The sequence below is a fragment of the Tachysurus fulvidraco genome, chromosome 7 (genome assembly GCF_022655615.1).
Source record: "Tachysurus fulvidraco isolate hzauxx_2018 chromosome 7, HZAU_PFXX_2.0, whole genome shotgun sequence".
Lineage (NCBI taxonomy): Eukaryota > Metazoa > Chordata > Actinopteri > Siluriformes > Bagridae > Tachysurus > Tachysurus fulvidraco.
Window position 1 is genome coordinate 11286128 of NC_062524.1, and position 24989 is coordinate 11311116.

Here is a 24989-nt window from a genome sequence, read left to right on the forward strand (position 1 = left end):
GTGTTTGTGTGAGTGTGTGTGTGTGTTTCCGCCTCCGAGCCTGACTCCGATTCCCGACGGAGTCGCGATATATATATATATATATATATATATATATATATATATATATATATATATATATATATATATATATATATATATATATATACGTATATATATATATATACGTATATATATATATATATATATATATATATATATATATATATATATATATATATATATATATATATATATACAGACAGACACACACATACACATATATATACACACACACACCCGTATATATATATATATATATATATATATATATATATATATATATATATATATATATATATATAAACCTATTTTTAAATGTATTTAAAAATATTATATTTATATATAAATCCTACATTTTGGAAAGGGGCTCCATTTTGGACACCCAGAAAAGAAACATTTAGGTGGAAAGACATTCTGCTCTCACACACACTCTCTCTCTCTCTCTCTCTCTCTCTCTCTCTCTCTCTCTCACACACACACACACACACACACTCTCTCTCTCTCTCTCTCTCTCTCTCTCTCACACACACACACACACACTGTGTGTGTGTGTGTGTGTTTCCCTGTGCCCCTCCCCTCCCCTCCCCTCCCCTCACTGGGAGAATGCCCGTGTTGTACTGACAGAAACGTTACGGGCGCATCAGACATGGAGGCCCGATTAACGGGCAGAAGCCCATTCACACGCCTTTAAAAACACGACCCTTCTCCGGTCCCTGGACAGCGGAAGCCTGGGGACATTTCGGAACGTTACGGGTAAAAAGACTTCATCTCTGGAGACGAGAAAGACGAAAAAATATTAAAGTCAGAGATCCATTTCGGGTTTCTGTTGATTCAACGCGGCCGCCATTTTGTTGACAGTTCATGTTTTTTTTTTTTGTAATAACCCGAACACAGGCAGCTTGATCTCAATAGCGCTCGCTTTTACTTCTACTTTCAGCGTTTTCATGGAAGGACGGAAGTGTTTTACGTCTGTCATTTAAGGCAAGAACGATGCTTTGCTAAGCTAGCTGTGGTGTGTGTGTGCGGTTATGCTAAGCTACGTCGGAGTTAGCCAGCTAGCCGTGTCACTAGCAATGTGCCACTGACAGGATTGATGACTCTTCAACCACCAACACCACACGTCCGTCGGCATGTTTTTCACGTCTCTACGTCGGAATTATTGATTTATCCAAGTCACAAAAACAATCCGATTCGTCTTCACGACTTACTGCCACGTTGATACGAAGGCCACCTTAGCAACAACAAAAAAAATCATAGCTTAGCCTCTAAAGCTAGAACCGAGCTTTGCTAACAGAACCAAACACGACCACTGCGCGCTGAAACACTGCTAAAAATCTCCCTTTAACGCGTGTTTTTACGTTTCCTGTAAATATATTTACTATAATTTAAGGACTTGGAGTGTCAGTGTACATGTGGATCTGTTGCTCTTTAGGGACGTTGTTTTTTAGGGACGTGATTTTTTTGTATTAAGAGTTAAATACGAGAAGAAGCTAAAACCAGAAGATCCGAGATAAAAAAAAAAACAGATATAAACAGTGCTTTCTGAGCTGGTTGTCTTCCTCGATTATTTTGTTAATATATTTATTATTTCTCTGTGTTTTATATACATATATATGTTTATTATTATTTTTGGGACGTCAGCAGTTTACAGAAGGAACCATGTTGGAACTGATGAAGGGAAGATTTGGATCCTAAATGATGTGAAAGCTCGTTTTGGCCTCTAAATAAACCACGGTGAGTTGTTTTGACTTATTTTTTATTCAGGTGTATGTTTGTGACACGTGTTTGTGTGTTTTTATATGACTCTTACGGAGGTGTGTTTGTCCAAAAGGGAGGAAACAGGAGCAGCACACACACACTGTTGTATTTATTATTCAAGCCTTTTATTAGACATCTGTAACTGGTTGGAATTGTAAGATTCAGGTCTTTCAATTGGAGGCAGGTTAAATAAAGGGCAGTTGTTGTTTTTGTTTTGTTTTTTGGGAACTGAAACATTTCCTTCAGTCTGTTTGGGTTTCTAACTCATTAATAACTCTGTGTGTGTGGGTGTTTATCAGAGATTCCTGATTATTATTCCGTTTTTGTCTTGATTTATCGAAGTACCGTTTTGACAAACTCGGTTTTAACCGAAAATTTTAGAGATTTTAACCGAGGTTTTGTCAGGAACCTTTTGTTCACCTTTAACCCTTGACCTCCTACCCCTGTCAAGGCCACTCATGCCACTCCAGCCTTGCCTTTTCTTTTCTTCTCAGCCTGCTTTTGTTCGGAATCAGTAATATTGTAAAAAAAAAAAAACCTGTTAAAAAGCGAACAAATGTATGAAACAAAACAAGGATTTGTTTGTAAATCCTTCCATGCACGGAATTGGCTATTCACGAAAATCTCGAACGCTCCTGACCGAGTCTGTGGAAATTTACGTTTTAAAACGAATGACTCAACTCGATCGGCTTGACGTTATTCTCACGGGTTACTGCGTGGTTATCCAGAATATAATGCTGAAGTTGATATGGTTAATTTTATTAGGTTTTCATTTTTCACCCAGTTTCCTCTGTTTAGTGAGACTTACAGAAGAGCAGCGATAGAGACATCAACAACAACTGCTGGTTCGCTAATCACTTTACATTATCGGGATTAATTGAGTGGAAAAATAGAACCAGCCAACACAAACACACAAATGAAGGAAAATAAAATGAATCATTTAATTACGACAAATATAAACGAAGGACAGAGGACGGATCGGTCTGTCCGTACGCAGCCGCAAGTCGTGAACGAACGCCTTGGCCGGTGGAACGTTTAGTGCTTATTATCAGCTTTAGATGCGAGACAAAATATCTCCCACTTTGGCCTTTCAGCTGTTACCCTGAACTTTCATTTCATGCTCCTAGCTGATTGTTTTTTACCTTTTATGGAGTTTTGTGGGTGTCGCTACGTGCAAATACATCCGTTTCAGGAACGCACCGTAAAGCCGATTAACCTACTCATGCGAGTATGAAGAAAATCAGTTTACTAAAACTTTTCGGAACCCATCAGAACATTTCCACACAACTTTACTAAAAGACTGAGAAATAGGATCGATAATAGAATCTAGTGTCTGTAGAGAGAGCTTTACTCTGGCATTAAAACTTGCTGAAAGTGATGGATATTGTCGTATATATATGTCATATAGTCTTATATTGTCAAAATAAATCTTTTACTTTTGTACTAATCAGAGCAGCTCTGTCCAGCAGCAGTAGATTACACTTAACACACTGAACCTACTTTTATGTGTCTGTGTGTGTGTCTGTGTGTGTGTGTGTGTGTGTGTGTGTGTGTGTGTGTGTGTGTGTGTGTGTGTGTATACTCTCTCCATACTCATGTCATAAACCATCACCAAGTATAACACCCGTTTACCTCAAAATATCAAATCAACCAAACAATTTCTTAGAAATCAGATTATACATGATAAATATATGACCATCAAAACTCTCCAGTTGGTCCACATTTAATAATTAGAATAATAATAATACGGGACGGACGTTCAGATTATTACTCATTAATAATAAAGTCATTATATCTATGTCCTTCATGTCATGGCATACGTATTGGTAGTCTTAAGTTTACAGTATGAAATAAATGATCACTTTATCAGCTAATCGTGATCGGCATCACTCGAGACTTGTCCTCGTCTCCTCGCTGCACCGATCACCATCCATGTTAACGTTGCTGAGGAAATGATCTCTGACTAATCAAGTGACTTCTGTTGACTAATTTTCGCGTCTCGTTATTTGGTCATTTTCAAACTTGACTCAGTTTGTTGAGAGGATGTCAGCTCTGTTCAGCTCAGGTTTTTGATGACGGGAGAGCGCTGGAGAATTTTTGAACAGTTTGACTGCTGCTTTCTGTTCACGCTCTAAAACATTAGGGCATATGTGTGTTTGGTTGTTTTGTATAGCTAACCAACAGCTTCATCAAAGTGTGATATCGCCTGGATTCTTCACTTTGAGGCGCTGGTATGTTACAGACAGTATATTTTGTTTGTTATTTGGGTTTTGGTTTGACAGGATACAGCAACAGTGATATCTGATGGGTTGTTCCAGGCAAGGAGTTTACTAGTAAAACCTCCTTTACAGAAATCTATGCTTTTTAAATTAGTCCTCAATGAGCACGACAGAGGTGATGGTGGCAATGAAGAACTTTCTGAGATGACCCGAGTAGGAACCCTTGAGAGAACGAAGATTCATAAGAGATCTGGGTGACAAGAGATAGTGTAAATTATTTTATGTCTAGAATTGTGTACTTTAGAGTCAATTTATGTGGTTAATAGCAACTTATGACCATCAAAGTCATTTCTGAATGTCTTTTAAATGTTGTATTGAACTGAGGTTATTCACTCTTCAATAAAGGTGGCTTGAGTGCTATCCTTTCTAAGCCTCAGCATCCACAGTAAACTCCTGGTGATCTTTAGATGGTCCGTGTGGCGACCAGCCTCAGCAGCAGCCAGTGATTTTCAGGTGATGAGAACTCCAAACACAAGACTTCACATCTCACACAACAGCTGATTTCAAGCCCAGACTACTCTCTTATCTCTTATTTTATGTGAGAAATGATCCACCTAAGAGATGGGAAGCTACTCTGGCAAGTAGAGGGATGTCAGTGGGTGCTAAAACTTTTGCCTGAAGTGAAAGTGAGGGAACGAGAGAAGTGGCATCCTGGCTTTCTTTTGTTACAGTTGCGGTTACAGTAACAAAGGATAGGTTTCAAGCTCCGTGTCTAGAAAGCTGTGTCGAAATTAATGAACAGTTTATAGTTGTGATAGGCAAACTTTCAAATACCATCAAATGTATAATTTAAGCTTTCTTTTTTTTTTTTTTTGGAGACTTATTAGACCAGCGGTGTCCAATCTTATCCACAAAGGGCCGGTGTGGGTGCAGGTTTTCATTCCAACCATGCAGAAGCCATATCTGATCCCACCTGTTTAATCAGTCGTTCTTGGCTTTTAGACTCTGGTGTGGCTTCTGCTTGGTTGGAATGAAAACCTGCACCCACGCCGGCCCTTTCCGGATAAGATCGGACATCGCCGGGTTAGACTATCGAAAGGGAAGCAAAGAAAACACGGCGATTCCACTTTTTGTCTGCAGAAGTTTCCAGCGAACGATATCACTCGAGGATTTACTCCTTCGAAGCGAAGCGTGTGTGTGTGTGAGTGAATGTTACTTAATAACTATGTAGTGAATAAGTTTGTCGGGCCAAGAACCCTTAGGAAATAAGAAAACGATTGTCACTGAGGGAGGGATAAACAGAGGAAAGCAAAGAAGGGAGGGGGCGCCGGAGAAAATGTGTTTTCGATTAGCAAGAACACAGCAGCTTTGACCGCCGTACTGTAGGCTTTCCAAGTGAGTAAGAAACAAGTCAAAGTGAGTAAGAGGAAAAGGCAGGCGAAGGACTTAAGGAGGGGGTTTGTATGGCAGAAATAGGGCTGATGTCATCTTACAGAAATTAGGTTATGGGTTTTAGTAATAGGTATTTACTAATCATAGTAAACATGGGGAAAGGCAAGACATTAAATTCTTAACTATAGTTTATAGAGGCAGTTAAAGCTGCACATAATGTGCAAGCGCTAATGAAACTGATAATCGAAAAAAAAACAACAATATGGTTTCTACTACCCTGATCAGCCATGCGTGTAGTTCTTCTCTGGGCTGCTGTTAAGCCTTTGCCTGTAGCAGGGCATGAAAAAAAAAATCCAACCGCGTTCCTCTACTTTCGTATTCTGAGTCTGGCTTTTCCTCCGTCACTGTTGTTTTAATTGGCGATCACATAGAACCAGAGAAGCCAGCCAGGTTCTGTGACTCCCAGGGGGCCTCTGTGCCGAGGTCACAGCACTGACTCGCCTCTCAATGATTTTAGCCACAGAAACCACCTGCTCTGGGCAAGCTTTCATCCTAAGCACTCTAGAGTCGGTTTGAAAGGTTAAAGGGAGCCGGATACTACCGCTTCTTTGATACGATACAAATCACATGACGCTGGTCTGAGTCTGTGATTTTTACATTAAATCCTGATGTTAAAATTCTAGCAAGCAGCACAACACCGAGACACGGTTTGATTATTCTATCCAACATTGTTATTTTTGAGGTTGTATTCGGGGAAAAGAATCACATGCGAGTGAGGCACTTTCAGATTAGCGTCTCTCAGCATTAAGGTAGGCGAATTATACGTTTTAGTTAGTGAGATCGAAGCGGTACAAAGTCTTCAAGACGTGTTTAAAAAAAGTCACTCGTTCACAGAGCTTTTCCATTTTTCACCTTTCTAAATCAAGTGTTTATATTAATATCCAAAGAAAAACAAAAATGGTCTGGCTTTAGGAAACGATGGAAGAAATTGTGTGGTTCATATATGATTGCTCATGTTTGTTGCACTTTGTAAAGGTCAGAGACTAGTCTTCAGGCTTGGCAGTGTTCATAGAGAAACAATGGTTTCACACGTGCATCGTCTGTTGGAGCATCTCTCTGCTTTGTGACTACATCTGAACAATACGTCCAAAGAAATCTTCTGCTTCGTGAACGTCAGTAGAAAGCAGGAAGGTACTTGCTTTCAATTAGTAATGTAATGTTTGCAGCATACAATTGTGTGTGTGTGTGTGTGTGTTCAACTTCTCCATAGTTTGAAAGAACCACGTATTTGTACGATAGTCAGGCGTCCGTTCGCTTTTGGACTTAATGTTTAGGTTTCCGATTATAACCTGTTGTCTGTTGCTATCCCTGTATCCTGTCTAAAGCACAGTGCCAGTGGACATTTACAAATAGACATGAAGGACGGTACAATTAGACGTATAGGGCGGCCCGGTCCTTCATCCCAATCCCCAATTTTAGGTTATAGATATGCTTGCTTGCAAATGGTACGGTGTAATTTCCAAACACCTGCAGAGTTTACATTTTAGCTGGAAGGTGTCTGATTGATTTTTAGTCACAGTGTCTGTTTTGCATTATGTATGTGCAGTTATATCACAGTAGACTGATTCTGCCAGTGAACCATGATACGTAAAAGTAAACTAAATCTTGAAACACTCTTGAGTTCCCAGAGTAGAGCAATTTGAGCGATGATTTGAGGCTGATCTCACCCAAAGGAAAAACTGCATTTGATGTCTTCGCTATACTGAAAATGGAGGAATAAATCGTATTTGATCAGCAAAGGACCTGTTGTGGTCCCATTCCACTAATAGACAGCATAGCAACTACAGTTTGCACTCATGGCAGATCCATAACTGAGAAATGGGGAATTCTATGTATGATCTAATCTAATCGATTAACACACAATCCGATTGTAAAAACTCTGCTGATTTCACTTTTTGCAGCTCGCGGGAACTCTTCGTGTTACACGGCTTGTATTCTAACCAGGCAAGTCACTCCAGTGGCAATGAACCGGGTTAATGATTTACTAATACTTTGGCATTGTTGCAAGAGGATGCAGTACATATTGAGTTGCAGTATAAATGCTATAATTTGTATTGAATGTTTGACTTTTTGTCAAGAGCTAAAGTGAGTCTGAACTTTCATTTAAACTTTGTTTAACATGTTTGTGAATCGTCTATGAAGTTAAAATTGTGCCACTTTGATGTCAGTGGCTAATGCTAGATGCTCTGTCCTTTAGCCAGTATAACTTTTATAACAGTTTATTTTTTTTGCCAGTCTGATGTACTTTTTGATGTAAATTTTGTCCAATGCACTTTTCAGTCGTAATTATTTTAAAACCATGCATATTTTTAGAATTATGGGCCGTGTACCTATGTGTTAAGAATCGCTTTATCGGTTTATCTCTTTTTTTTTTCACCAGTTTGAAGGTGACGAGGGCTGGCAGCCAGGAAAGGACGCCATTGCTTCAAACCAACAACTCTTATTATATCCCATCTGCCACCTCCAGCTGGATTCTGCAGCCCCCGGGATTGTACTTCTTGCGAGCACATACTGCTCAGCCCTTCCCTGTTTCTCATATCATCAATGGATCAGAGGACACAAGGAGGGCCCACCACACCACCTCCTCTCCCTGCAAATGCCTTACAAGTCGAGTGCGAGAAGGACGGAGGAGGTGGGAAGAAAGACGATGAAGATGAAAAAAAGAAGCGGGAGAAGGAAAGAGATTCGGTGCCGGCTGCGTCCTGCAACTCGGCGAGTGCTGGCGACCAACAGCAGCAGCAGTCTCCACAGTTCTCAGTCAAAGAGACCAGCTACTCAGAGGGCAACGTCAAACTTAAGATAGGCCTCCAGGCCAAACGAATGAAGAAGCCCCCTAAAATCCTTGAGAACTACGTCTGTCGGCCAGCATTCAGAGCAACGGTTAGACACGGCAGCCGAGGTGGAGGACGAGGCAATCGTCGTGTGGGACCTTCTGATGACAGTGGAAACGCCCTGAGTTTGCAGAAAGATGCCGAAAAGGACCCCACTGGTAACCCAGGAGTGCCTCTGTCGTCAGGTGTTTTATCCAATAATGCATCTGCAACTTCTCTTCCTACTTCTTCTTCCACCAGCCCTGAAACTCCTGTGAATGGGAATGCCCCATCTAAAAGAGTAAGTTCCACCTTTGTCACAGTTTTGAAATCGTAGCATGGAAACCAGAAGCAAAGATTAACTGATAAACTTTCTGCTAAACTCTCGATTAACGGAGCCAAGCTAACATTTTTGTGGGGATTTGCTTAATCAAATCTTTATAGCTTCTTTAAGCAGTATGTTTGCCATGTTTCAGCGTTTGTCTTCTCAGCAACCTAGACAAATAATTTTTTCATTGTTTTTCTGCATCTGTTATCTGGACCTCTCGTTTATCCCAATGTTTTAGACACTTGTAGATCCTCTACACTATATGGCTGAAAGTTTGTGCATGAATGACCATCACAGCACATGCGGAACGTCCAATCCCGTTCCGTTATTATAACATTCACTCTTCTAGGAAAACTTTTCAGTAGATTTTGAAGCATTAACGTCCCATTGATGGTACGGGTGCATGGGCTGCAATTAGCAGGTCATTCCAAAAGTCTTCCAGATTGTCCCAAAGATATTCACAGGTGTTGAGATCAGTTCTTTTTGCAGGACGAGGGCACTTGAGTCCTTTGGCAACTCATGTCTTCTTAGAACACTGTGCACAGAAACATTGTCATGCTGGAACAGTTATGGGCTTCTTAGATGGTTTTCACACTGATCACGATTGCTGCTGTCTGAAGCATGATTGTTTCCAGCACCCCTACAGGTCGGGTTTCAGATTTGCAGACAAGCTTGATTCTGTCGAATCCTGGAGTATTTGTGTACATGAGAGAGAGTGTGTGTGTGTGTGTGTGTGTGTGTGTGTGTGTGTGTGTGTGTGTGTGTGTGTGTGTGTATACATGCACACACGCATTGTCACGTGAAAGTTTGTGAACCCTTTAGGAATTTCTATATTTCTGCATAAATATGATCCAAAAATTCATAAAAGCAACAAATTAGGCTGAAAACTGTATCACGATATCAGTGTTTCATATCGGTCGATATAAATAATTGTTGATCTAATTAAAAAAGTTGATCCCATTTTAAAATAAGGACCAGGAGAAAAAAATATTACATGTAAACATTTTTAAAACATAGCTAGCCGATCACAGAAAACGCATAAAGTGACCAGGTGTAAAAAGCCCCTATAAGAACATGGCAAGACGTCTGTCCATGAACTGAATCTCAAGAAAAAATGCTTCATACACCATGACAACAATCAAGCACTTAAGTCTGTCTACAAAGGAACAAAGATAAAGTTTTAGATTGGTAAAGTCAATGTCCTGACATTAATCCAAAAGGAAAGAAAAACTGTGGAACGAAGCTGAAGCAAGCAGTTCATGTGAGGACACCCACTAAAATCCAAGTGTTGCAGCTCTTCCGTACTGAGGAATGGAATAAATTTCTTCTAAGCTGTTGTGCAGGACTGATGGAAAGTTAGCGGAAACTTTACTTAGGGGCTTTTTACACCTGGTCACTTCATGCGTTTTCTGTGATCAGATAGCTATCCGATGGTAAAAAGACCAGGTCTAAATGCCCTCTGAAATGTTTTCGAGACGGATATAAATCTGATCGCCAAACCACTTCAGGAGGTGGTCTGGGACGCATTTCAGATGAAACTGGACAGGTGTAAATGAATGTGTTCGTTGAAGCCACATACGTCAGCACTATACTCCTCCCAAATGGAAGTACATCACACGCAGGTGATCTTTCACCCAGGTGTCTCGCTGGGTCTTAAAATGCACTCCTGTCGCCCGACAAAAATGCAGCAAACAGTAAATGCTGTTTTTTGTAGCATAACCGTCGTAACAATTTCTTTCATCTTCTTTTTGATTGAATTCTGAAAACCGCATACACTAAAGCGTGTTCCATTTTAATTACCCCGAAAATGAGGTAAAATATATTTGCATTTTGGGCGGGAGTAGAAAGATCTGATTGATATCCGATTCGCCAAGACGCATTTATGTGGCCTAATGTAAATGGAACAGTTTTAACAAATCAGATAGCTATCGGATCCGAGAAAACACATGAAGTGACCAGGTGTAAAAAGGCCCTTACAGTTATTGCTGCTCAAACACTTACAACAGATTTCACATACTTCAAGTTTACATACTATCGCAAGAAGGTTGTAGTGATATGTCATTCTGTTTCTATAGAAAGGTGGATGTTTTTAGAAAACTAAAACTTTTATTTAAAAGTATTTAGTTTAATAAAAGTATATAAAATGTGAAAAATAGGCTGTGCAATATTTTGGGCACATTTTCAGTTAACCTGTAGTGACTTAGAACATACAACAACAACATGTGAACCTCAAAAGAACTCCCTAATGATCAAAGAACTAGGATAATTTGTCAATATGAATGGGGAGAAGGATACAAAAAGTTATCACAAAGGTCTCCACAGTAGGGCTGGGCGATAAAACGATAACGATATGTGTCGCGATAGACACGTATATCAATAAAAAAATGTGTTCGATAAAACATTCGATATTTTTTATTCTTCATCGGAAGAAAACAGAGGTTGCGAAGCAAGTGTGGTTGCATTAACAAAGGCACTCACTCTCTCGTAAGCTAGCAACGTAGGGAGTGACACGCTAACAGCCAATCATGTAACAGTATCACGTTTGGTTGCGCCATATCGTTGTCTCGTGCTGGTCTGCAGGATTCCACTTCAGTAACCGGTGACTGATAAGCAGAAAATGAGCGCTGTAGCGAGCGAGGAAATTGTAAATAAAAGAGGAAAAGTCCGCTACTTTTTCATATTTCTGCAGGTTTTACAGTACAACAATGTTACTGTACTGTATCATTTTTTATATTACAGATGTAGCTCAGTCTACCTCAGTTTTATTTATGTTTACAAAACACTGCACATATTTTAAAACACTTTATTCACCAGAAGGTGAACAGCTAGTGAACTTCCTTGCACTAAATTCTCAGGTTTCTCTTTGTTTATATTTAACGCTTTGCACTATTTTATTATACTTTATTAAGCATTTCTGTGTGTGTGTATATATGTGTATGTATATGTGTATGTGTATGTATGTGTGTGTGTGTGTTGCTTGAAACCTTTATGTAGAAATATAGAAATTTCTAAATATGACCCAAAACATCGTCAGATTTTCAGATATTAGATAAAGCCACTACTCTCCAAAATGTACATTGCTGCTCATGAAGTTTGTTAAAGATCATGTGAACAAGCCAGAGAACTATTGGAAAAATAATTTGTGGAGGAATAATTAAAATGAAGATTATTAATATTGTTGGCTCATTTGATTGATTGTGTTTACCTTTAGGACTTGTTTGAAAATCTGATGCTGTTTTGGGTCATATTTATGCAGAAATATAGTTTATATAAATTTATATAAAAGGGTTCACAAAACTTACATGTGTAACAAAACTCAGACCATGCTTTTCTGTCCTCATGACAGCTTTCTTTAGTTCAGAGTAAACTACTGTTTTATATAGAAAGTCCCCTTGGAATGCGTCATCATACAAAGCCATTCTATGCAATCGTGTACCTCCGACTTTGTGGGAATTGTTTGTGGAAGGCTCACATATGACATTTCAAAGTGGTTGTATGGTGGAGAAAGTGTGTGTGTGTTCTCATTTATTAATTTTATATTGAGGGATCTCAATATATGCTTAATATATGTGCAGGAATTTCCTGTATTACAGATGCTAGGCTTGTAATATGGGAATGATTAAATTCATGCAAAATTCCTTCAATCCCACGATAAAAATAAAAGGTTTGGGGATTAAAATCATTCTGTTTAAAAAATATGCATAAAAAAAATAAACCATTTGCTTAGTTTCAAATACTGGAATTCCTAAATTTTTTTTTCTCACTAGGGTCCTCCAAAGCTGGCTTGCAAGTCTGAAGGAAAGACAGATGTGAAATCCATTGCTTCTTCAGAAAAATCCATTAACAGTCACTGCCCTGTATTAGACAGCAAATCACACTCCTTTGGAAAAAAGAGCCTTGTACCCCAAAACAACTCACCAACCCCTTCACTACTAACTCCTTCCCCCAGTTCATCTCCACATGAACCCAAAATTGACGGAATCACAAAACCACCTCAGTATACTTACTCCTCAGATAGCCAGAGGGAACAAGAAAGAGGAGCACCAAATTGGGGTACTCCTACAGTCACTGAGAAACTTGCGCAGCTTATAGCCACCTGCCCACCTACTAAGTGTCCTAAGCCCAAAGCCCGAAAAGTAACTCCAGCTCCAGCACACAGCAGCTCTCCACCCCTGATCTCAAATTTGCAGCGGCCTGAGCGGGCTATGGCCAACAGGAACACGTATTCCAGAGTAGCACATCTTGCCCCTGCTCCACCTGTTTCACGGCCCCCAGGTCGTCCATATGGCTCCCGAAACAAAGACAGTATCCTGGAGAAGTTATCTGGCATGCCAAGAAAAGAGGAACCAAGTGGACTTTCAAAAGAGATTACAGGTAGCAACGGTAACTGCAGCAACCACATTTCTGCGGCATCATATATCAACAGTTGTTTAACAACCCATAACGATGGCATTGACGATGATAATAGCAATGGAATAAAATCAGTGTCTCGTCTTGGACCACATTCATCCACACCACCTCTTTTCTCCTCTTCCATAGAGAGAATAGGGAGTGGTATCTGCCACCAGGTGATGCCTGCGTCACTTGGGTCAAGGATCACTGCAAGCCCCTCACAAACAGAGGAACCCATCGATGGAGAGAAAGAGTGGGACAAGGACATTTTCAATGTCAGAGAAATGAGTAAAGGCCCCTCCCCAGCAGTGTTAGGGAAGCAAGACACTAAAGAAAAGGGGCCCTTCTCTGTATTTCGAGGGGAGAGGGGGAAGAGCTTAAGTCCAGCTAAACGAAGTCCTGCACAAGAAAGTCATGCTTATGGAGAACTAAGTCCTGCAGAGTCCACAAAACACACTTCTTCTCCTTCTTTTCCTACCGGTACTAGTAGCAGCTTCTCACAACTTTGTGATGACCATGACCCTGCATCACCTGGATCACCAGCAGAACAGGAGTCTAAGCCTCTTAAAAAGCGGCGGGGTCGAAGACCTCGCTGGACTAAAGTAGTCAGTCGCGCACACAGAGCGATAGATGATGTTTCTCCTTGTCAAACCAAATCCACCACACTGCCTACCGACCCTACATCCTCCCAACCCATACGTCGGCCTGTGGGAAGGCCACCCAATGCTAATCGTATGCTTCCTGTCTCAGAGCTCTATTTGCCACCACCCAAGAAAAGGGGCCGGCCTAAGTCAAAAATGCCAACATTGGATGCACCTACACGTGGTCGTTTGCCTCCCAAAGTGACTCCACCGAAAGTATACTTAATGTCCAAAGAGGAGCAGGATCCCCCTGTATTGCACCCAGAGGTGGACCTGAATCCTCCTAAACCCATGCCACGAAAGAGAGGAAGACCAAAACGCTTACCTCCAACACTACCACAGGAGACGCAGCCTCCAACACTTGCTCCGGAGCCAGGGGATACTGTGGCAGGCGACAAGGGCTTTCACAACAAAGGCAATGGGCAGCTTATAATGAAAACGATTATAGGCAAGATCAACAAGATGAAGACTGTAAAGCGGAAGCGGTTTCTCAGCCAGATCCTGTTAGGGTCAGGATCAGCAACTGAGCCAGAGGTCACTAAAAGTACAGGCATGGCAGGGACCGCAGCTTCTGCTTCTCAATCTCTCTCAACTCTTGCTGCAACCTTTGGTGGCAAACTTGGACCTCAAATCAATGTAAGTAAAAAAGGGACAATATACATGGGTAAAAGAAGGGGTCGCAAGCCAAAAGCACCAGCCAACAATTCACCAGGTGCCCCTACACCACCACCTGAACCTTTTTTGACACCAAACACTTCTTCCCCACACCATTCACATCAGTCTTTGGCTTCACAAAACCAGCACAACCAGATTCCTCCCTCTGACATTTTCCCCTCCCCTTCACTTTCCCAGTCTAGTGGTGGACAAAGCCCCATCAGTGATGCTAGTTTTGTGGAGCCTGGGTCAGTCCACTCACATTGTAGCCATCACTCATTTCCCTTTACCCCACCAACTCTTTCAGCACCCTCCCCACGTTCTTTGGGAGGTTCCACGTCTTCACACTGCTCTCAGAAGAAGCCTTCTTGCAGAGGTCACCACCATCATCACCACCACCACTACAGACCGCTTTATCATTGTCGCAAGCTCTCACCTCCCAGGCCAATACTTCCTACATCCCCTGCTCCTCTTAGTGAGCTTAAAGAGGCTACACCTTCCCCAGTGAGTGAGTCTCACAGTGAGGAGACTGTGCCCAGTGACAGTGGCATAGGAACAGACAACAACAGTACATCTGATCGTGGGGAGAAGGCTGGGAGTGCTAGTGGGTTAGCTGGGTTAGGTGTCTCACAGAGTATGACCAATGGACTACTAATGCCTGGAATTATGGGGTCTTCAGTGGGTATTGGGCTAGGGCATAACCTCAGAGGCAGCAGGAGACATTCATCTACTGTACTACTTGATTGTTCTTCCCCCACGCCATCCCCACTTGGGGAAAGGTCATCAGCGGATCCACGGCGACCACACCCATTGGCTTCTGCTTCAGCACTAGTGGGCCACAAAGAAAAACATAAGCATAAGTGCAAACGGCGTGGCCATGGATGCCCAGGCTATGATAAGTTGAAAAGGCAGAAACGCAAACGCAAGAAGAAGTACCTGCAGCTACGTTCACGGAGACAGGATCCTGATTTCCTGGCTGAGCTTGATGAGATTTGTGTGCGGCTTTGTGGAATACGAATTTCCCACCGGACACCAACTCTTCGTCTGGGCAGCAGTCTGGGTCTTGGTACAGGAACAGCTGGCACAAGTCATGGGGCTGGTTTGGCTGGTACCAGAGCAGGCAGTAGCATTGGCACTAACCCCACACCTCATCATTACCTTCATAGAGACCTTTTACCAACAATTTTTAGGATCAACTTTAGTGGGTACTACTCGCCCCACCCAGCCTACCCATGTGATCCCCTGCACTATGTCCGTAAGCCTGATCTCAAGAAAAAGCGTGGGAGGCCCCCAAAACTTCGAGAGTCAATGTCAGAGGTGCCTTTTGTCCCCGGGCTAGGGTTTCCCCTTACCAGTGGAGGGTTTTATCACCCTTCTTATGGTGTTCCGTACTCCTCAGCCCCTCTTGGACTTGGTTATTATCGGGGCTATCCCCCAGCCAGTGCACTGTACCCTCATCCTCACCACCAGGCTACACATTCTGCCCCATCTCACCATGGTCACCATAGTCCTTCCTTCCCTCCACCTCCTCCTCCTTCATATGTTCATCATCATCATCACCCTCCACATCTGCTTCTCAACCCTTCTAAGTTCCACAAGAAAAAACATAAGCTTCTACGACAAGAATATCTCAGTGGGGGACGTTCAGCAGTGCTGTACCCTCCTATGTCTTCTGAACTGTCATTTAGCTGGCACCATAAACACAAGCACAGACATAAACATCGTGACCGCTGTGGAGAGGAAGAGGGAGATGATGGTGGAGGGGGTGGTGGTGGTGGTGGAGGAGGAGGAGGAGGGAGAAATGTAGGTGAAGGCATGGTAGCTGGAAGAGGGGAGCGGGGGAGAAGAGGTGGAAGCATGGAATCACTCAAGCATTGTGGATATGGTCCAGATGGCTCAGCTGAATCCAATGCTGGCAAGCAGGCAGCTGCCACCTCTGGCAACTCCCCTTCCTCCTCCTCATCATCTTCAGCAGAAAGGTACAAGCAGAAAGAAGCCTCTATGTCTTGTCTGGTCCCTTCAAGACTATCTTTGGGCCAAGGGAGTCGGGGGCACCATGCTGCAGACTCTTGGTTTAGGATTGGCAGCTATGATGTTGATTACTCCAAACTCTCCCATAATCAGACTCTTGGGCAGGGGCCGTTCTCAGATGGCCATGTGCATAACTCTGTGGGTTGCTCAGACAGTGAGGATGAAGATCACAATTCTCCAAATGAGGAACAGGAATCAGGCTCCCACCACACCAACCTTTTTGCTTCAGCCCTTACTCGGACTTCTCTTAGATGTAATCAAGGCAGGAAAGCTGGGAGTTCAGAGGGCTCAAGTCTGACACGTTTGGACAAATCACTGAGGAAAGATCTGTCCACATCTGCTGAAAGGAGAGAATCAGGTAAATGAGTTTATGAAGTTAATGGTTTAATAGCAGTGACATTCTTTTATGAAGTTTTTAGATTATTATATGTTTCTTATTTATACCTGCCTTGAATTTCTTGGCAAGTGACTGTATATAAAAACAAATCCAAAAATGACTTTGCAGAGTAAACCCAGATTTGTGATACTGTGAGGGTTACAGAATTCATGCAGCAATGTGTACTCTTAGAGCTGTTCGTAATCTCTTGCTATAATTCTCACACTTCCCTCATCACAACAGCTTCCCTAATCTTCCCTAAACCTTGATACATTTTTTGGTTATCTTTATTTATATAGCTGATAGACTTCAAATGTCTAACCCTGAATTCACATCAGACTGTCTCAGCTTGTCTGTTTCATCCACAACTGGCACAGTAACACACAATTTTTTATTTATTAAGAAAATAATCTACTTTTCCGTGAAACACTGAGTATAGGGACAGACGAACCTAGGAAGCTGTGACTTAGTGTTGTGTATTGTTTGTATACGCTTATGTGCAACACTCTTTGCGATGAAACTAGTCAGATGTAAGAAGGACAAATGCTGGAACAGGAAACTAGGGGATTCTTATTAAAGAAGGCAAATTATCTTAGAAAGAGAAGATTTTTTTTCTCCTGTAATTTTCCTGACTATTTAATTCAGGTCATATTTGATAAATGTGACATCATGTCTGCCAAAGTAAGATTTAGCCATTTGCTAACATCAGCTCCCTGTTTACCCCTTCTTTCATGCTCACTCAGCTTTTTTGTGTCTGAATGACCATAAAACTGCGGCTTTACAATTTTTGTGTGTTAGATACAAATACTGTACTAATACTGTAGAATTGAGCTGATATAATGAGCCATTTATATTAGAGGACAGTAAAACTTATTTTAAAACACACATTAAGCCATATTATAAAAAAAAGGCAGTTTAGTGCTGCTTTAGTGGAATACTTTAAACTAAAATGGTTAGAAGAAGGGAAGAAACATAAGTGCACATAATTACATTCATTCTTTATTTTCATATCAGCAAAATTACATTGTTTATGACTTCCAGCTTGTTTAGAAGCACAAGAGATGTAAAGATCCATACATTTCTCCACTTTTATTTTTATTTTTATTATTATTATTTTTTTTTTTTTTAGCATTTTCGACAAGTTAATTAAATTGCTATGGAGTCATCACTGTCAGTCAGTATACAATATGACACCAGCATTCGCCTGATCTGGTTGAAAACAGGTTATTTTGTGGATTTTATTTGTACTTAAATTGTAGCTTTTTCCCCAAAATGTAAGATGTAAAATCGTTTTATGGTGATCTTGTCCTCTCAATGCCACCCATTCCATCCGTCGCTTTCTGTTTTCAAAGGAGCCTGTGGTATACAGACACGATACAGTCAGTTTAGCACACCTGATTTTTCGGAGGTTCCTCCCCATCGACATCATCACCATACGCCTCTGTCTGTCTCCCACTCGTCCTCCTGTGTCTCTGCCTGTGGCATGGAGCAGCCAGGGGGAAGTCCATCTGCACGCTCTTTACAGCCTGCATGCTGCTTGGACTCCACCCCCTCTCGTCCTTGCCAACGTTCAGCCCCACCTCCTCCCAAAAACACCTTGCATCATGTCAACAAAATCCTCCGGGCCAAGAAGCTACAGAGGCAGGCGCGCACAGGAAATAACATGGTTAAGAAAAGGGGACCAGGGCGGCCTCGCAAGAATCCTTTACCCTCGTTGTCATCATTGCCTCCAATGTCACCTCCACCACCAGAGCCTGAACCAGAGAAGCATAGTAAGGAATGGGAGGAAGACACTGTTACAGATGCTATCGAGTCTGTTATACAGAGGCAAAAACGAAAGGGCCGAAAGAGGAAGCGCTGGGATAGGGACAGGGATGAAAATGGAGAGGATGAGGATGAGACAGTGCATGAGAGAGAGGAAGAAGAAGAGGAGGAGGAGGAGGAGGAAGCAAGGCCAGAGGCTAGAGAGGAGGAGCCGGTGACACAGGGACATCCGACAGGAGGGAAAGGATGGATGGCACATGAGGAGATACAAAGCTTTCCAAGGTCTGCAATTTCTTTTATTTAATGTAAAGCTAAGCTCATGCATTCAATTAACTTAACTTGTAAATTTGTGGCAAAGTGATTTGACCACGATATTCAACCAAAGCAAATTCTCCTGGGTAAACTTAACATAATTGTATTTACTTTTTAGTGCTGTGGAAGGAAAATCTGATGGCCACTCCTCCCCTGAACGCACAGGTCCAGCCCCTGTGGTACAAGCTCCACCCACATCAGTGACGACCCAAAGGGAGAAAAAAGCTGCTAGGCCACCCAAGAAAAAATTTCAGAAGGCTGGCCTTTATTCTGATGTGTACAAGTCAGATGAGTATGTCTAGCACAGAATTCTTCCTGAATGGGTACAGAAGACTTTCTTTCCTGATGATTGTTTTAACACCCCACCATTCTGGCTCTTTTTTCCTATCTCAACATTAGTCCTCGTGGTCAGCTGTTACAGCTAAAAAAAGAAAAGTTGGAGTATATTCCGGGTGAACATGAGTATGGCCTGCTCCCTGCACCCATTCATGTTGGTAAGTCCACATGAGAAGAAATTAACCCTCAGAAGCCCCGGATTTATTTACTACTGTGTACAGATAGTAAAACAAACAGAAAACAGTAAATCTGTAAAATAATAGACTGCTAAGATTTGTGTGGACATGTATTTTTGAAGTGTTCATGCTGATTGTAAGTTACACACTTGCTTTCTTTCAGGTTATAAATTGATCAGCTAGGTATTCAGTAGCATTGCAGACTGCAGTTTTATGCAAAATCCAAAGATAAACGAGTGGTACAGTGCATCAACTCTGCCGGCTTGTCTGTTACTAAACTAACTTCTTTCCTCCTTTTCTCTCCAGGGAAGTACTTGAGACAGAAGCGCATAGACTTCCAATTGCCTTATGACATCTTGTGGCTTTGGAAACACGACCAGGTAGTTTGCATGTGCAACTTTGCTTTATTGTACACAGCTCACTTTTTATGACAATTATATCTTCTACTCACATTTTCGTATATCCACCATCATCATCTCTCAGACTGTTAACAGCATATTATTCATTTCAGCTGCATAAGAGACCAGATGTCCCTCTCTACAAGAAAATAAGATCCAGTAAGTTTCTACAGTTGAACCCGCTTTTCTATCATGTCAAGGTGTCATTTAATGCTTTGTGAATTATTACTAACTTCTTAATGTTTTCTTCCTTAGATGTATATGTTGACGTAAAGCCACTGTCAGGCTACGAAGCCACTACCTGTAACTGCAGGTTTCCTGAGGACTTCAGTGCAAAGGGCTGCATGGATGAATGCCTAAACAGGTAATAGCACTTTGACAAGCCTCTATTTTGAAGCATTTGTACTATTCTTTATATGTACTCTCAGGCTAGGGCTGGACGGTATGTTCCGTTTCCGCGGAATAAAATGTCTACCGTTACAGGTTTTTCTATTCCGTGCATATCGTGAAATTTAAATTAGTGGGTGTGGTTAACCTCACATGTAGCACGCCTGAATCTGAGAACGATTGAGCGGCACATAAGTGTAGATAAGAAGAAAAACATGGAGAAAGACATGCATGTTGATAAAGAAATCCCACAAACCAATCCTGAGCAGGAGGAGGAACTTGTGAAACGAGGCGCGACATCAGTGGTATGGACGTGGTTCACTACTAATGCTAAATAAAAGAAAAATTAATAAATTAAGACGAGAGAGCCTATTCTTTATTTTTAAAGGGTTAAAGTGGTATTTAATATATTAAGCGCGTTCCTTTTGTTGATTTACCTGAAAAATTATTATTCCGTGATATATACCGCTACCGTGAAATAAATTAACTTATTCCGTGAAACAGATTTTTGGTCATTCCGCCCACCCCTATCTCAGGCCATATATAATTAAATACCTGGTAAATGTCTGTTTTATTCAGCTGTCTATGACCGTATATTGGATTTTAAATTAAATAATGAATACGATTTGAAAATGGAGTGCAGTTCTAACAATTTTTGTGTCATGCACCCACATCCCTTCCTTTAAATAAACCAAAAGGTTTCGCACAAAAATCTAAAAAACCTCCATAGACAGCTTGACTTATTCTTTATTTTACTCTCTATTCCACTTCTCTCTCAGGATGATGTTTGCTGAGTGCTCCTCTAGCACTTGTCCATGTGGAGACCAATGCGATAATCAGCGAATCCAGAGGCACGAGTGGGTTCAGTGTCTGGAGCGTTTCAGGACAGAAGGAAAGGGCTGGGGCATTCGCATTAAAGAGCCACTACGTGCTGGCCAGTTCATCATTGAATACCTTGGAGAGGTGGTCAGCGAGCAGGAGTTCAGGTTAGCCACATGCTGACTTCATAGTGCAAGAGTATTATTTAAAATACACACATATGCATGTTTCACAAATAGGATATTCTTTGGGTCATCAATGTCAACAATAAGTGAAAGTTTAAGTGAAATTTAAGTGAAATTTTAATAATTTCAATTTGTAAGCTTTAGAAAAATGTAGTGATCTTTTGACAATTTAAATGTTTGGTTATAAATTTGCTAACTTTGTGAACAGTATCTATATGGGCCTTTTTACACCTGGTCACTTCATGTGTTTTCTCGGATCCGATAGCTATCTGATTTGTTAAAACTGTTCCATTTACATTAGGCCACATAAATGCGTCTTGGCGAATCGGATATCAATCCGATCTTTCTACTCCCGCCCAAAATGCAAATGTATTTTACCTCATTTCCGTTTCTGCACGATGCACGACTCGTGAGTCACTTGCAAGTGACGTACTTCCATTTGGGAGGAGTATAGTGCTGACGTATGTGGCTTGAACGACCACATTCATTTACACCTGTCCAGTTTCATCTGAAATGCGTCCCAGACCTCCTCTTGAAGTGGTTTGAACAATCGGATTTATATTCGTCTCGAAAACTTTTCGGAGGGCATTTAGACCTGGTCTTTTTACCATCAGATAGCTATCTGATCACAGAAAACGCATGAAGTGACCAGGTGTAAAAAGCCCCTTAGAGATAGCAGTGTTGCATGCATATACTGGCATGGCATGTTTTGGAGGAAACATGCTTGCCCCACACTTCTTAATTGATAGGTGTCATGTGATGAGACTTGGGCGGGAGTTAGTAAAACCAAATTATGGGAGAAAGCTAGGAGAATCAAAGTGTGCCTTTTGCAGTAGGTTGCGAGGTTTAAAACTTTCAAAAATTCGAGTTGGTAGCAAAATCAACATGAGTATTTTGTTTTGATATAGTGGTGGACCACCAGACATTTCAAAAATAGCTTAAATGTGCCTTGGTGTAGATTCCATAAGTTTCTAGAACTGTCTTGAACCAAGCCAGCAAAATGTCCTGACATCATAACGGTGCCACCAGACTCCCTCACTGTAGGGGGCCCATTGCAATCAGTGTGTGTGTTATGAGCTTTGTTCAGCCTGGTATTATGGAGAGCATTCCTGCTGACGAGTTACAGCATCAAATTACAGGGCAGCTGACAAGTCAGGAGCCAACAGGGGTATGTTGAGCAAATATTTCCATCCGAAATGTGGAGCAAAATCCACATAAGTCGGGACATAACATAAAGCATACGGGTGAATGTGTAGCATATACGCAGTAAATGAATAACTAGTTTTACTCTCATGGGTTATTCACGGTCACATCGTCCAATGTTTGATTATTAAACATAGTGCACTATTCTCAGTAACGGTATATCTTGGATTAATCTGGATTTGTTGGGCGCAAGTTGTTGTCGTCAGACAGTAAATGAGGTCTGTGAATAAAAAGATAAAACTTGTTTCTAAGTACAAATTCTCGGTTCCTATCTTTGCTCTTGCCCAGGTAAAAGCCAAGGTCTGACTGAACAAATAAGGAGCGAGGTTTGAGCAAATTTTACTTGCCAACAGACACAAGAATAACAGGTGTTGTACATAACACTTGTTCTACATCCTTAGACTGTAAAGCAGGCAAAACCAGCCAGTTGTGCAGCTCTCTATAAGATCAGTTTGCCCCAATAGTGTGTTCTGTGAGCTTCATTTGTAGAAAAGCTCAGTTTGTTTTGACACATTACTCTTAGAGCCACCTTTAACTTTTTCAGCGTTTTGTGCTACAGTAACTCTTGTGTAGGATCAGATCAGATGGATTAGCCTTCTTTCCCCAAACACACGAGCTTTTGCCACACATGGGCCTGTCACTGGTTGCTCTTTGGTTGTTCTTCTTTGGACCACTTTTGGTAGATACTAAACACTGCATACCATGAACACTCCACAAGATCTCCTGTCCAGAAATTCTCTGTCCCGGTTGTCTAGAAACATCTTAATTTGGTCTGTGTCACTCAGATCCTTACACTTGCCCATTTTTCCTGCTTTCAACACATCAACCTTGAGAACTGATTTTTCTCTTGCTGCTTAATAAATCCCACCCCTTTACAGGTGTATGTGTATATACACACACATTATAAACATTCATAAAGTAATGTGAAAAAATTAGGACACCCCATTAAATATTAAGTTCTATTTTTTAAGAAATGTCAACAAAATAAAATCCCATTTTTCACTTATTAACCCTCTGGAGTCCAAAGGCGTGCCGGTGCGTCTTTGGCGCATTTTTTCCTCTTCAATGTGAAATCCGCTTAAAATACTCCATCATTCATAATCATACACATACATGTAATACATCAGTCGAAACTGTGAAGTGTCTACTTTTATTTGAGTGCCTTCATAATAAAAACAATACGCTGTGTTTTTGGCAAATAAAGAAAATAACCAGGGTGTGCATTCAGACATCTGTCTCCTTGACCATCTTCCTGAAACACGTTACAAACATGAACTGATAACTCCGCAAATACTTATCACACGAACATGATACATGTCTAATGACAGCCTGAAATGTCTACTTTTAAATGAGATAATTAAAATCGAAAGCAAATATCATCTTTTTGTGTAATCTGTATGTAAGTAAAGAGAGGTACAGTTTTCCTCATTAGCGCTAATGTGATCCCACCTACCGCGTACGCGCCATTCATATTATCTGGAAATTACCTGACGCGGGCTATGCAAACAAGATCAACGCCCCAAACAATGCTATAAGAAGCACCAAGTTTTAACAGATTCCATTAAAGGTTAAAAAAGATTCCATTAAAGGTTTTAACAGAGCCATATTGTATTGGTCATATACAATATTGTTACTTGTATACATATTGTTACTTGATTATTTATTTTAAGCATCTGCCTTGTAGTATAGTGTCTGTTTGCCCGGTCTCTTGTTTGGCACTGTTTGCACTAGGTTGTACACATGCACTTTATGTGGATTTTAGGATTTCTTTAGTACTTATCTCTTGTCTGGCACTGTTGGCACTAGTTAAATATTCTAAATAAACTACAAACAAAAAATATACACATTTATTTTGTCTTCACATTCTTTCTTGTAATTCCTCTCTCAGTCACACACTTACCTGAAAGCCCCATTATGCGGCTCATTATGTGGGCCTTTGTCTTCTCAGGTGTGAATTACATTAATATGCATGATAGTTGACGCCTACTCGCATATGCCCTTTAATTTTTCACTAACCATGCATAAACATTGTTTTCTCAAAAACACAATCATGTACATACATGCTGCTCACATATTATTGTAGTCCAGTTTGTGCTGATTACAGTGATATTAGACTTTGGCCATTTATATCTTCATAAGCCACTGAAAAAAGCACAAATGTCAGGGAATGACACAACTTCGCCAGGCCCAAAAATACCCTTAGACCCCAGAGGGTTAAACAAAAGAAATCAACAACAATGAGTATTTGATCTGAGGAAAAAGTTAGTACACCGTGTGCCCTATTAGCTAGCGTTTCCCCCTTCGGCTGAAATAACCGCAATGAGACGTTTCTGTTTCTATATCAGCCAGCTCTCTATAAGATCAGGGTAGCTGATAAACCATTAAAGCAGAAGTGTCTGGTCTTTTTTTTCCTTCTAGTACTTGTTAGAGTAATTTCTTTGATTAAAACAGCATATAGTGATTTTTATTGTTTAAAAGTTTAACTGTATTACTCACTCTTCTCTTAGGAGTCGAATGATGGAGCAGTATTTCTCACACAGCGGTCAGTACTGTCTAAATCTGGATAGCGGTATGGTGATTGACAGCTACCGCATGGGAAATGAGGCGCGCTTCATCAACCACAGCTGTGAGCCCAACTGTGAGATGCAGAAATGGTAAGAAACATGAACAAATCAAGTGACTATCGGGGCAAATAAATTTAAATTC

The 24989-nt window shown here is 41.1% G+C and overlaps 1 protein-coding gene across 7 annotated transcripts in view; it reads left to right on the forward strand.

The window, feature by feature from the left end:
* Positions 1-629: 629 nt before the first annotated feature.
* Positions 630-24989, forward strand: part of ash1l (ash1 (absent, small, or homeotic)-like (Drosophila)) — a 40536-nt gene continuing 16176 nt past the window's right edge. For 3 of the 7 annotated variants that reach the window (XM_047816815.1, XM_047816819.1, XM_047816820.1), the window contains exons 1-12: positions 630-795; positions 1684-1776; positions 7852-8582; positions 12377-16685; positions 18056-18749; positions 18898-19071; positions 19179-19273; positions 19598-19671; positions 19803-19848; positions 19945-20053; positions 20856-21062; positions 24791-24937. In XM_047816815.1, coding sequence (XP_047672771.1) covers positions 8016-8582; positions 12377-16685; positions 18056-18749; positions 18898-19071; positions 19179-19273; positions 19598-19671; positions 19803-19848; positions 19945-20053; positions 20856-21062; positions 24791-24937 — 6422 coding nt within the window. In that variant the 5' untranslated portion in view covers positions 630-795; positions 1684-1776; positions 7852-8015. Of the gene's footprint in view, positions 796-1683; positions 1777-6446; positions 6603-7851; positions 8583-12376; positions 16686-18055; positions 18750-18897; positions 19072-19178; positions 19274-19597; positions 19672-19802; positions 19849-19944; positions 20054-20855; positions 21063-24790; positions 24938-24989 lie in introns of all 7 variants that reach the window. The other 4 variants (XM_047816817.1, XM_047816818.1, XM_047816816.1 and 1 more) reach the window with 4 other exon arrangements.